Source organism: Diceros bicornis, chromosome 3 (assembly GCF_020826845.1).
Source record: "Diceros bicornis minor isolate mBicDic1 chromosome 3, mDicBic1.mat.cur, whole genome shotgun sequence".
NCBI lineage: Eukaryota > Metazoa > Chordata > Mammalia > Perissodactyla > Rhinocerotidae > Diceros > Diceros bicornis.
This window is the reverse complement of record NC_080742.1, coordinates 52,501,762-52,514,718: the sequence shown is the minus strand read 5'-3', so window position 1 is coordinate 52,514,718 and position 12,957 is coordinate 52,501,762. Positions and strand designations below refer to the sequence as shown.

General features: G+C 32.7%; 1 protein-coding gene across 5 annotated transcripts in view; it reads right to left on the bottom strand.

Moving 5' to 3' along the window:
* Nucleotides 1-12,957, bottom strand: part of TAX1BP1 (Tax1 binding protein 1) — a 75,948-nt gene that overhangs the window by 48,769 nt on the left and 14,222 nt on the right. For all 5 annotated transcript variants that reach the window (XM_058527546.1, XM_058527525.1, XM_058527533.1 and 2 more), the window contains exons 3-5: nt 10,990-11,092; nt 6,080-6,267; nt 2,698-2,856 (exon numbers count right to left, since the gene is read on the bottom strand). In XM_058527546.1, coding sequence (XP_058383529.1) covers nt 2,698-2,856; nt 6,080-6,267; nt 10,990-11,092 — 450 coding nt within the window. The remainder of the gene's footprint in view (nt 1-2,697; nt 2,857-6,079; nt 6,268-10,989; nt 11,093-12,957) is intronic.

Genomic DNA, 12,957 nt, shown 5'->3' with positions numbered 1-12,957 from the left:
CTGATTAACATGGAGACTGAATTTTGGAAGTAAAAAGCAAATTCATAAAAAACTAGAAGCCCTGTGACTAGTAACAAAGAAAAACTGTCTCCTGACAAGTACATCATTTTATCCCCAGAAATAGGCAACTGCCAACACACAACTAAGAATTTTTTTTTACATTACACAAGTATTACTTTTAGAATCTGGGAGAAATGCTATGAATTTCCATTCCTCTTATGATACTATTCATATTTTAGTTCTCCCTTGATGATTCTCTCGTTCATCATTATGAAAACTAGTAAAACAATAATAGCAACTTACATTCAGTGAGAATTTACTATCTAACAAACACCATTCTAGGTCCTTTTTTTCTATAGTATAGAGTATCATTAAAAAAATCACTTCCACATACTTCATCTTCCCAGAGAGTATATCCCAATGCAAGAATGGCAGCAGAGAAGAAGTCCTCTCCAAGATTAGTGGCTAACATCAAGATTTATGATTTGCCATAAAAACTTCTGCTAAAGACCTTTTCTGGGTACCACAGCCACAATCTCCTACAAATTTTGCTTCATTAATCCCCTCAATCTACCACTTTCTCAGCATAAAGACTGTCAGAATAAGCTTTAGTTTTATCTGTAGTGCTTAACCCCTTGTCACCTGGACAGCAGAGAGAACCTGAAACTGTTTTAAATCTCAGCTAATACTCAACGAGACCAGAGGCATAACCTGATGCACATGAGTAATTTCACACAACTGAAGGCCTATCATTCCATAACTCCTATTCTCCCAATCATCCACTCTTCCCTTGGATTTCAAGATGATTAGAGTCAAAACCTCAAAGGCCACATTTAGGGGTATTCTTGATCTCACAGGCTAAGTACATGCTGTAACGGGCTGTTTTCATGAATCATCTTGTATCTCACCTCCACCTGTCTGGCTTGCAATAAAGTGAAAGAAAAAAGATTGGCACTCCATTTTGAAAAACTGCCAGATCCAGGTACAAAGAATGAGAGAAATGTGTAAAGAATAGAGGGAAAAAAGAGTAATAACTATACAAAATAGCAAGGGAGTTATAACAATTGACTAAAAATTTTAGCTAAATGTCCTAATAATCAAGGTAGGCACATATGATAAGATTGTATCATATTTTAATATTTGGTATACTTACTTAAAAAGTTCAAATAAAAAATGTAGTTCCTTAACCAAAAAGAATATCCTGCTCCTACTGCAGGATACTGCTACTACAGGATTCCAAGCATTCCCCAAGAGTAAAATTGGGGGAATAACTGTATATTTTAAACTAAAAAGTATAATGGTGGGGCCGCCCCGTGGCGTAGCGGTTAAGTGCGCACGTTCCGCTGCTGGCGGCCCAGGTTCAGATCCCAGGCACACACCGACACACCGCTTGTCAGGCCACGCTGTGGCGGCATCTCACATAAAATGGAGGAAGATCAGCACGGATGTTAGCTCAGGGCCAGTCTTCCTCAGCAAAAAGAGGAGGATTGGCATGGATGTTAGCTCAGGGCTGATCTTTCTTACCAAAAAAAAAGGCTAATGGTAATAAAGACAGAAGACTTTATAGATGTTTATAAAAAGATTTACAATTGTACACACTGCTAGATATTACTTTATCCTCTAACTCAAAAGAGTAATCCTCAAATAGAACAATGCAATAGAAATCTTTTCAGAATTTAAGCCATCTTTGTGTATCATCTCTGCTCAGGTGTGCAATATACAACCACTCCACTGCAATATAAAAATTGCTGAAAATCACTGCACTAACAGTTCAACTAACAACTATTAAGCAACTACTCTAGGCCATGTTGAACAAAAAAATAATGGAACAGATCCATCTCATCCTTAGAGAATAATAGGTCAATCCTGTAACATATAAGCATGTCCAACTAGTTATAAGTAAAGTTGTGATATGTATACTCATAATCTCTGTAAGTTTGTTGAAACTAACAAACTACTTTTCTTGTGAATATTTTAAAACAAATCAATGACTAGGTGATTGCTTTTTTTCCTCCACTGTTTTTGCCTACTAACTTAAATCTACTTGTATCTCTAGTGAGGCCACACTATTTTATACTTCTCTTTTTCTTAACTCATAATTGTGCCAATTGGGTATTTTTTAGAATAATTTACAGCATTTCTCACATCAAAGATTTCAACATGATGTAGTCTACACAGAAATAGAAATATAATTATGTACACCTGAAATTTATATGTTATAAACCAATGTCACCTCAAAAAAAAATAAATTTTAAAAAAGGATTTCAAAATTTTGTCTAATACTGTATCTTATTTCACTGAATTCTGCTTTTTCAATAAGTAATTTTAGCTACTTTATTTTCTCTTTATTCAGTGCTTATTATTCCTAATTGTACCTCCAACTCCTCCCCCCAAAATCAATCAAATATTCTACAATTTACAATTTACATCTACTAGATATAAGGCATCTAGAAACAGTTGTCAGGGACTACCTCATCAAGCCTGGTACCAAAAATCTAAAAGTATTTTAACCATTTACAACATAAAAGAAGCTGTAGCAGAAAGTTGATAGGAACTGACCTATTCTTGTATAAATATCTAAATTTATATTTTTTTCAACACGTTTTTCACTCACTTGAATTGGCTCAGTTCTTGAAAAAAGTGGGTTTCAGGAAATACATTATCATCCCCAATTAGTTACATTAAGACACAACTAACCTTTTGCTCTGCTTGCAGTTGTTCACATCTTTCTTTCTCATGGTTAAGTTCTCTTTCCATTCTTTCAACTTGTTCTCGAAGTTGTGTTGTTTCTTTTTCCAGAACGGCAATTAACTTTAACAGTTCTTCTTTTTCTTTCATGATTTTCTCAATTTTCAACTGTAAACAAAAAATTCATAGTTTTTTTATAATCCTAAAATACGTTACAAATTCAGGTTTCCATTTCAAAAAAACAGTGAATCAATTCACAGAAAGAACTTTTACAAACTATCTACTTCATATCAATCAGCCTCTTTTAGCCTTCAATTAGAAAAATTCATGAATCATAAATTTAAACCATCTTTCGGTTGGGCAAAGAAGAAAACATTTAAAAGAAAGTATAAAATTAATTTTATTATGAAGCTGCCTGCTAATCACTTTTCAAATCAGTACTAAAAATAAGGCATATTAGGTTTCATAAGTGACTGAATTCTGGGCTTTTCTTGAATAATGATCAGGAAGAAAATGTGTACCTCTTCTTGAATGCAAATCTCTGGGAAATCTTTGAATCTATTAAGAACTTCCTTATGTATTATATAAGGCCTTCATCTATGGGATTACTTTTAAAAGTTTTAGTTCTTTAAATAAGGCACTAAGGAATAACAGTTTCTACATATATAATGGCTGCTATTTCGCTAAACTAAAACTTTATAAGTAAATACAAATTTTAGGACAAAACACAGACTGTAACAATACATTAACAATATAATTCATTCTTGTGGGGACACTAATAGTTACTCAGTTCAGGAAAATCTAAACTCCAATATTCTAAAAAATTGCTAAATTAAGGGACCTAAAATGGTAGTAAATAAAATGGTTAATATTTCTCTTACAACAAGAAGTCTTTGATTCTAACAGGGAAAGAAAGAGACTCAGAGGGAAGACTTCACAGAGGAAGCATCATACATTTAGCTAAAACGTTTTCCCCCTGTACACCCAAGTCAGTTTTCCAAAGTCATGGAATCAAACTGATTAAACTCTGATGAAAGTTAAAGAATTGAAAACTTTTAAAATGCTGCTACCTCTTGCATCAGACCAAATGAAAATGACAGGACTAAATACCCTCAAAAGAGAAAAGTTTATTTATTCATTAAACTTATTTTATACCTTATCTATCTTTTAAAAAATCATTTTTGGCTCTAAGCTTTCTGGTAGCTTAAAAATGAAAACACATCTTGACATAGTGCAATTAGAAACATTATAAAAGAATCACTTTTTCCCAGTGACTCATTTAATTGGCACATACTTGCTGAAAAGTTTACTGAATCTTAAGTAGAATTTTTAAAAGGAATTCAAATTAAATAAAAATGTATACAAGTCTAATTCCTTTCCCCAATTTAGAATTTTGAAATCTTTCAAGCAAACAAAATAGTTAAAATTGTACAATGAACACCTATACATCCATCACCTAAATTCACTAATTATTAATATTTTGCCATGTTTACTTTATCTGCCATTACATACTTAAGTTTATTTATGTAATTTTTTTTTTTGCTAAATATTTGAAGCAAAATTGCAGACATTTCACCCCTGAGAACTCAGAGCAAGTACCTCCTAATAAGGACAGTCTCCTATTCAACCACTACCATTACCATAGCTAAGAAAATTACTAATAATTTCATAACATCCAATCCACAGTCTGTAGTTAAATATCCCCCACTATCCCAAAATATCTCTTTTTTTAAAAATCAAGGATCCAATCAAGGCTCATACATTGAAGGATTACGTCTCATTAATCACTTTTAATGTCAACAGTGCCCCCAGATATCTCACATTTGTACTAACTTTGTGCAGTTTTAGATAAAATCATTAAAGATTTTGATGAATGAGGAAATTTAAAAGACTTGTCAAAAAACTGGTCAGAATATAAAAATATTTTATCTCAGAAATATCTACCTAAGAGACAGCAATTTAAATTTTCTTTACAAAGTATTTTTTATGAGTAGGAAGAAGTGAAATAAATTGTGCAATGTCCCAATTTACTTAGAGAAGGAGCACAAAAGAGAGAGATGTTGATGCCAAAATGCCCGTTGTTTTTCTATTGGAGGCCCTGAAATCAGGGTGGTCTAACAAGTATTCAAAATGCTGCAATATAAATGCTAACTGCATTCTTCTTAAGAACTGGGCTTGTTTCAGCATCTTTGACTAGCATTCAAATACCAGGCTAAAAACCTTGATCATCAGAGGGTTGTCACCACAAAATGTTTTAGTCACCCTATAAAAGTTACATTTCTTTATTAAGATAAGAGAGGAATTTCTGGAGGGGGAAGGGCAGATATGGAAGAATTCACAATAAAAAATGATTGGTTCCTTCTAACCGTCTTCTTTTGACTGTCTAATAAAACTATTATATGTATAACCTCTTGCCTTTTTTCTCTAATCTCAGTTTTTGAAGATAAATAAAATGAAATAAAAGGCATAAAATATTTACATATAAAAAATATCCACCTGACTATAAAGAAAAATCAATGCCTTGCCATAGACTAATATGAATGTAAATTAATCAAAAATGTATACTGAACCAATTAAAGAAGCTGTTTTTCACAGAAACTCAAATGTAACATTCTAATTTTTTAGGTTTAGGGTAGAGATACTGAGAAATATCTTGAAATAAGAATGTTGTTCTATTTTCTCCTTCAATAACTACTAAAAATTAAGATATAAAGCATTATTAGACCATCTACCCAGTAAATTTCTATTGGAGCCAATGCAATGACTTCAAAATATTCAATAAAAAAAAGTGGTAAGACACTTTTCACTTTTCTTTTTTAAATTATGGTTAATCGAGGCTTATTCATTTGGTCAGATAACAGGAAAAGAAATCATTCTAAAAATTCTCAACCTAAACTAAGAGACTGGGATGCTTCCCTGATTTACTGCCACATTTGGGATAGAGCATGGTATAGTGAAATAAAGTTCACATCCAATTACAGTTAGATTTATTGCTTTATATCACTTTCCCACTAGCTTCACCCTCCAAATCTATACTATTCTACAAGCAACAGATTAGGCCACCACTAAAGAAGAAAGGTTAGGATAAATGAACATTAGGAAAGCTTTAGGTCTAAATTCTCTCTATAGTTATTTACTGCACATCTACTGTGTACAAAATACTGATAGGCCCTAGGGACAGTCCCTGCCACAGTGAAACCAACAGCATAACTGTGAAAGAAAGATTTTTTAAGTATTTCAAAACCGACACACTAAGTTTATTATTTTAGTTAAAAAGCATTTGATTTTCAGGTTATACTCTTGCATAATCTGAAAATTCTTAAAATGCCAACCAACATGAGCTCTGTTCTTACAATTAACTATGAATCACTAGTTCACTGTTGGTACCAACCTCAAGAAGGCCAGCTTTTGTGGTCACCACCAACATATCTGAATTTCCTTCATCTTCCATGGTAAGCAACTCTTCAACTGGAGAAGAAGCTCGAAACTGGAAAGGTGTACTTGCTCCACGAATTTCACCCTTATGGGTGACATAACAGAACTGATAAAATTCTCCATCATCATTTGGAAGGTAATATCCTAAGAGGAAGTTAACAAACAAAAAATTATTCAACTTCCGATTATAAAATTAATGTTATTTCAATTTAATTTAACAATACTTGCCATCTCCTCTCATTCTTGACCCTGTTCTAGGCACCTAGCATACATCTTTCCTCCTATCTTTCACAAATTATCTACCAAAATTAGACTCTCCCTTCTTCCCTAAACATGCCGATATTTTTCTTATCTTAGGTCTAAGCTTATACTCCCAGAATACCCTTTCCCCCTATCTTTACTAGGGCAAAACCAACTTGTCTGAGAAAGTCAAGTATGTAGTTTTCAATGAGAAAGAGGCTGGAGAAGGAGCAAGGGAAGAACAAACATAATAATCTAGGAGGATTGAAGGTGGGAATATATCATTTAAAAAAATCTTCCCACAAATTTGACATTCATTACATGTAAAAGGGAGATATTAACAAAACGAATATGCTGCACACGTGAATTGTGTAAAGGCAGAAAAGAAGATGAGGTCCACTAGTACAGTAGAACAAAAATAAGTTTTGGAACCGCACAGATTTATTCCGGAATTCCAGCTCTATCACTATTATTTACTTAAACTCCCTGAGCCCCAGTTTCTTATCTGTAAAAGAGATATGAAACCATCTATCTCAGAGTTCCAAAGTATTTATAGATAACATATTTATACCATCTAGCCCACTATCTGACAAATAAATAATGTGTGTTCAGTATTTGTTCCTTCTTTCTTCAACTCAATTGCTACCCTCTCTTTTAAATTTTGCTGGATTATCTTAGCTCAAAATTAATCTTCACCTGCTCTCTCCAAAGCTCCCATGGTATTTTTTACATTAAAACAAACAAAAAAAAACTCCACAGCATACTTTGCATTACTATTCATTATATGCATGCTTTATATCGTATATCAAGACCTCAGAAATACTGAGGGCAGATATATAATACATATAAAAATTCCGGAATCCCCTAGAATGATTTGTAAAAAGTAAGCATTCAATGATTGCTAAACGAACATACAAAGATGAATATATTCACCTTATCTTAGATATTAATATCTACCCAGAAATCTGTAATAACTATGCCTGTTACTATTCTTTCATATCTTGAAATTTTAAGCCTCATTATTATGATATCTACTTCACTTGATTTCACTCTTTAAAAAATAGCTGGCCTTTCTCCTTAGAAACAGGAGGGAGGGGCAGAGAAAAAACAAGATAAGCCTGGAACATCTTGTGGTGCTTGAAAGTAAGAAAAAAGTCCTCAAAAAAGAATTGGAAGAGTGGAGGGGAGATGTCAAAAAACACAGGAGCTCACCTGATGGAGCTCCCAATGGCCAAAGAAAGCTAGAACAATTTGAAGAATAAAGAAATGATAGTATTAGACTTTATTCCACAGAAGAAAATAAATATCCATGAGTCCATGGAAAAGAGGACAACTATTCCTAACATAATAATTCCAACAAATAAAAGTACATGGAATGAGAATAGAAAAGCATCATTAGGCAAACACAGCAACAACTGTTGTAGGCAAGATCCACTGATAGATACTAAAATTAGTGGGTGAAAGTCTGAGGAGAAATCTCAAAGTAGCTCCCCCATAATATTCATTAATTACAAAGGGAAAAATACTGATTTTACAGTGGAGAAATCCAGCAGACACCACCTTAACCAAGTGATCAAGATTAATACCACCAGTAATAAAGATACATGGACATCAAGTACTCCTTAATACAATGCACTGAACATGTAATACAATGTCACTTCTATGGTATTCTTCCTGAAAACGTATAACCTCAATCTAATCATGAGAAAACATCAGACAAGCCCAAAATGAGGAACATACTACCAAAAAGAAAAGAAAGAAAGAAAGAAAAGAGACTGAACAGTAGTCTTCAAAAATGTAAAGGTCATGAAAGAAAAGGACAGAATGAGGAACTATCACAGACTGGAAGAGACTAAGAAGATATGACAACTAAATGCAATATGGGATTTTGGATTGGATCTAGGAAGAGAAAAAAGAACACTACTGGAAAGACTAGTGAAATATAAGGTCTGTACTTTAGTCAACAGTATTGTACCGATGTTAAACTCCTGGTTTTTAAAAATGTATTATGGTTATGCAAGATGTTAGGGAAGCTGGGTGAAGGATATATGAAAATTCTGTGTACTATTTTTGCAACTTTACATGTCAAACTATTTCAAAATATAAAGTTTAAAAAAAAGTAATATAGAGGTAAATCTGGCAGTATATTTTTAAAAGTTTTTAAAAACCCCACCCTCCTGTATCTACTACTAAGTTTATTAACCCACTGCTGAGTAACTTTGCAAATGGCCACTAGACTTATTTAAAAAGTTTAAACAGAAAACAAAACATAGTCTGACTAATCAGCTCTGGTATCATGACATTAGAAATTCTACAAACTAGATATTCAAGATGTGATTTTAAAAAATCTCACAAAAATAATCCACTAAAAACTATGGTTCAAATACCATTTGAGATACAAGATGTAGTTATTCAGAGTTGCAATTTAAAGCTGTCTAGAAAAAGCTCTCATCAGATTAATAACATTAAAAATAGGAAAAAGCCAAAACCAAACTCTGAGTCTAATTTTATGGCCTGTGACATTAGCAATCAGTCAAATTACAATAAACAAATAAGAGTCCAATTTAGGAAAACAATTATATATTTTTGTTAATTGTTCTGAGTTTTGCATTTCAGGATCCTCATGACTCATCCACAAAATAAGCAAAGTAATTTGGATTATGCTTTAAAATCCCTCCTAACATTAATATTCTATGACTAAGTTTTTCATGACTCTATCTTGACTTCTTTACATAACAAACAAACAAGTCTTAGGCAGGCAGAAGTTTTATTTCTGAATTTCAAAGTAAAAACTAACATGATCAATCTTCAAAAACTTGTAAAACTTACTGTGTTTATGCTTAGCTCCCATGAAAATGCTTTTAAAGTATAAATAGAAATAAACTAGATGCTTTTCTACTTTTACCGATTTTAAACTTTTTGCTAAGTCACTAATACATAAATTCATTAGTTACTATAATAAATTCAGTAAGTTAACTTATTTAAGAAAACTAATCACATTAAAAATGACTGGAAATAAACCCACAACTTGTAAGAATCTTAATAAATCTTAATAACAAAATCTTAAATACACACTTGATTATCTAAAGAAAAGGCTATGAATTAAAAGATAAACTACATATATAATTTGTAACATTTCTTAATCCATAAAACATCTGTGAAGACCTAAACCTTTGCCTACTTTACAACACAAATTTTATCCTTTGAATATTTGTTTCTTGACATAGTACATAAGGAAATTTTTTTATATATGCAAGCTCCATGTGGTCACATTGCCAACTGATGTTCACACCAAACATATACAAACCTCAGAGTAAAAAGTTTTTTTAAAAAACATAAACTACCAAAATCCAAAACACTGACAACACCAAATGCTAACAAAGACATAGAGCAATAAGAACTCTCATTCACTGCTGGTGGGAAGGCAAAATGGTACTGCCACTTCGGAAAACAGCTTGATGGTTTCTTACAAAACTAAACATACTCTTACCATATGATCCAGCAATTGCACTCCTTGGTATTTACCCAAATGAGCCGAAAACCTACATCCACACAGAAACTTGCGCATGAAAGTTTATAGCAGCTTTACTCACAACTGCCAAACTTGGAAGCAACCAAGATAATCTTTAATAGACGAATGGGTGAACAAACTGTGTTACATCCATACAATATAATCTTATAGGTTTCCTTTGCAATTCTATGCATGTCTATTAAAATATTATACTGAGACAGAGTCCATTAGCTTCACCAGACCAAAAAGAATCCACGGCATAAACAAGACGAAGAATGTTCTTTAATACAACTCAAAGTCAGTACAATTATAATGCAAAAATCACTCTGCAGGAAATTCTGTGCTAGATTTCTAAATAAGAGTATTTTGGGGGCCAGCCCCGTGGCCTGGGGGTTAAGTTCGGCGCGTTCCACTTAAGCCAGCCGGGTTCAGTTCCCAGGCGCTGACCTACACCACTTGTCAGCAGCCACACTGTGGCAGCGACCCACATACAAAATGGAGGAAGACTGGCACAGATGTTAGCTCAGGGCAAATCTTCCTCAAGCAAAAAGAGGAAGATCAGCAACGGATATCAGCTCAGGGCGAATCTTCCTTAGCAAAAAAATAAAAATAAAAAATAAATAAGAGTATTTTTAAAAGTCTGTATATAATGCCAAGGTAACTTAAGAATAAATTTTATATTACTCATTTATATCCACTTATAGGCAACTTTCCCTACAGAATTAATATAACTACTCTATAGATACTCTTAACTCATCTCTGTAGTTTTGATATAGGATAGTTTTCTCACCTCTAATTTGTTATATTACTCTAATACCAGTAATAGCATCATTTTCTCATTTGAAAAAAAAATCATGAAAAGAAAAGATGTGGAAAGAAACCCACTCTCTTCCATGAAAGTTAAGATAAACAAAAAACCTTTTCAATGTCTACATAAAATATGTGACCTCCACTAGCTATTTATATTCTTATGACTTTTGTTAAAAACTAAGATACTAATTAATTGAACTTTAGTATGCTGGACATGCCTAAGTAGATCATTACTATGGGATACAACATTTTTAATGGCAATAAAACATCTAATTTCACCAAGTTCTACAGTTTTCAGTTCTTACCTTGAAATACTAATACACAATTGACTGTTAATCCTTCTACATAATGTTCAGGCATAGGGGACCATAAAAATGTATAATAATCACGAGCAGTACTCCATCCAACCTAAAAAAAATAACAAAAACATGAAGATTCTAAGTAGTTTAATATTAGAGTGATATAACATATTGTTTTTTACTGCATCCTAAAGTGAAAACATGAGTTAACATGTTTACAAACCATGAGTATTTTAACAAGCAAGTCAAATTTTTATTATGATTTTTATTAAGCTATAACTTAATGCTATAAAAATCTATATAAACTGAACAGTAGAGTTTCTACTATGTATCAAAATGCAATCTAATATCCAATTTCTCAAGGAAAATCTTAGTATACATATGATCAAATATAAAAACTTACTTTGCTTAAAATTTGATTTCACTAAACATAAGTTTTTAAAACTTATTATTTTATGTCTCAAATTTAAGTGTTTCCTTTGAATTAGATTTCCTCCTCCCCCTTAAATCCACTAACTAAACTTCATCTCTCATCTTATCTCTCATCTTTAGTAAGTCTTGCCTGTAGCAATTGGTAAATTTTGTAAAAGGCCTTTATTATCAAGATGTTTATATATACAAATAGACCACCTACGTCCCACCTATCTCTAAAACATCTTCAACTTACAACACGAATATATACATTACATATCTCAGTCTTATTATTTTCCAGATGGACTGTACTGTGTTAAATACTGAATATTAGAGATATTTAAAACAGGTACTAGATATCCATTCGCCAGTAATATTATAAGAAATTATGCATCATCCACAGGGTTAGATTATACATATGTTCTGTAATTCTGATTGATCTAGGATTAGAGATTACAGAATATCAAAGCTGGAAGAATCTTAGTAATCTTTAGTTTCTAAAGGAGCATTTTCAAACTGAAGGTCACAACCCAGCAGGAAGTGCTAATTATCAATTTAGTGGTTCACAATCACGTTTATTTTTTAATTGTATAGAATTAGAAAGTATCAGAGTGCATGAAGGCTAAGTACAGTGGGTAGTCCCCCCTTATCCACAGGGGATATGTTCCAAGACCCCCAATAGATGCTTGAAACCACAGATAGTACTGAACCCTATATATATTACGCTTTTTCCTATACATACATACCTATGATAAAGTTTAATTTATAAATTAGGTACAGTAAGAGATTAACAATAACTAATAATAGAACAATTATAACAATATACTGTAATAAAAGTTACCATATATCTTAGCAACCTTAGCACACGATTTTGGTTTCTTTCTTTCTTTATTAAGTCAAGAACTTTTGCCTTGTCACTTAAAGGAAGCACTTTATGGCTTCTTTTTAGCATATCTGAATTGCCAGCATCACTACTTTGTGCTTTGGTGCCATTATTAAGTAAAGTAAGGGTTATGTGAACACAAGCATTGTTGATACTGCAACAGTCGATCTAATAACTAAAAGGACTACTAAATGACTAACAAGCAGGTAGCGTACACAGCGTGGATACGATGGACAAAGGGATGATTCACACCCCAGGGAGGACAGAGCTGGACAGTGTGCAATTTAAAATTTATGAATTATTTATTTCTGGAATTTTCCATTTAATATTTTCAGACCTCAGCTGACCACAGGTAATTGAAACCACAGTAAGCGAAACCACAGGTAAGGGGGTACTACTGCAGTGCCTCATGAAAATTTGTTTCAGGCGTATTTGCATGCAACTTTGCTAGGTTGAATCACAGAAATTTTTTCTTTCTGTAGTCATGAACAATAACGTTTGAAAAACACTATCCTTTACAGATGAGAAGCTTAAGGAATCTGTAAGTGATTTACCTCACCTGTGTGAGGCTCCGTTTTTTCTCTCAGAATTGTTAGATTAAATTAGATGACGAACATAAAAGCAGCACTTAGCAGAGTGCCTGACCCATACTGAGCGCTCTATAAAAGGTAGTTTTTGCG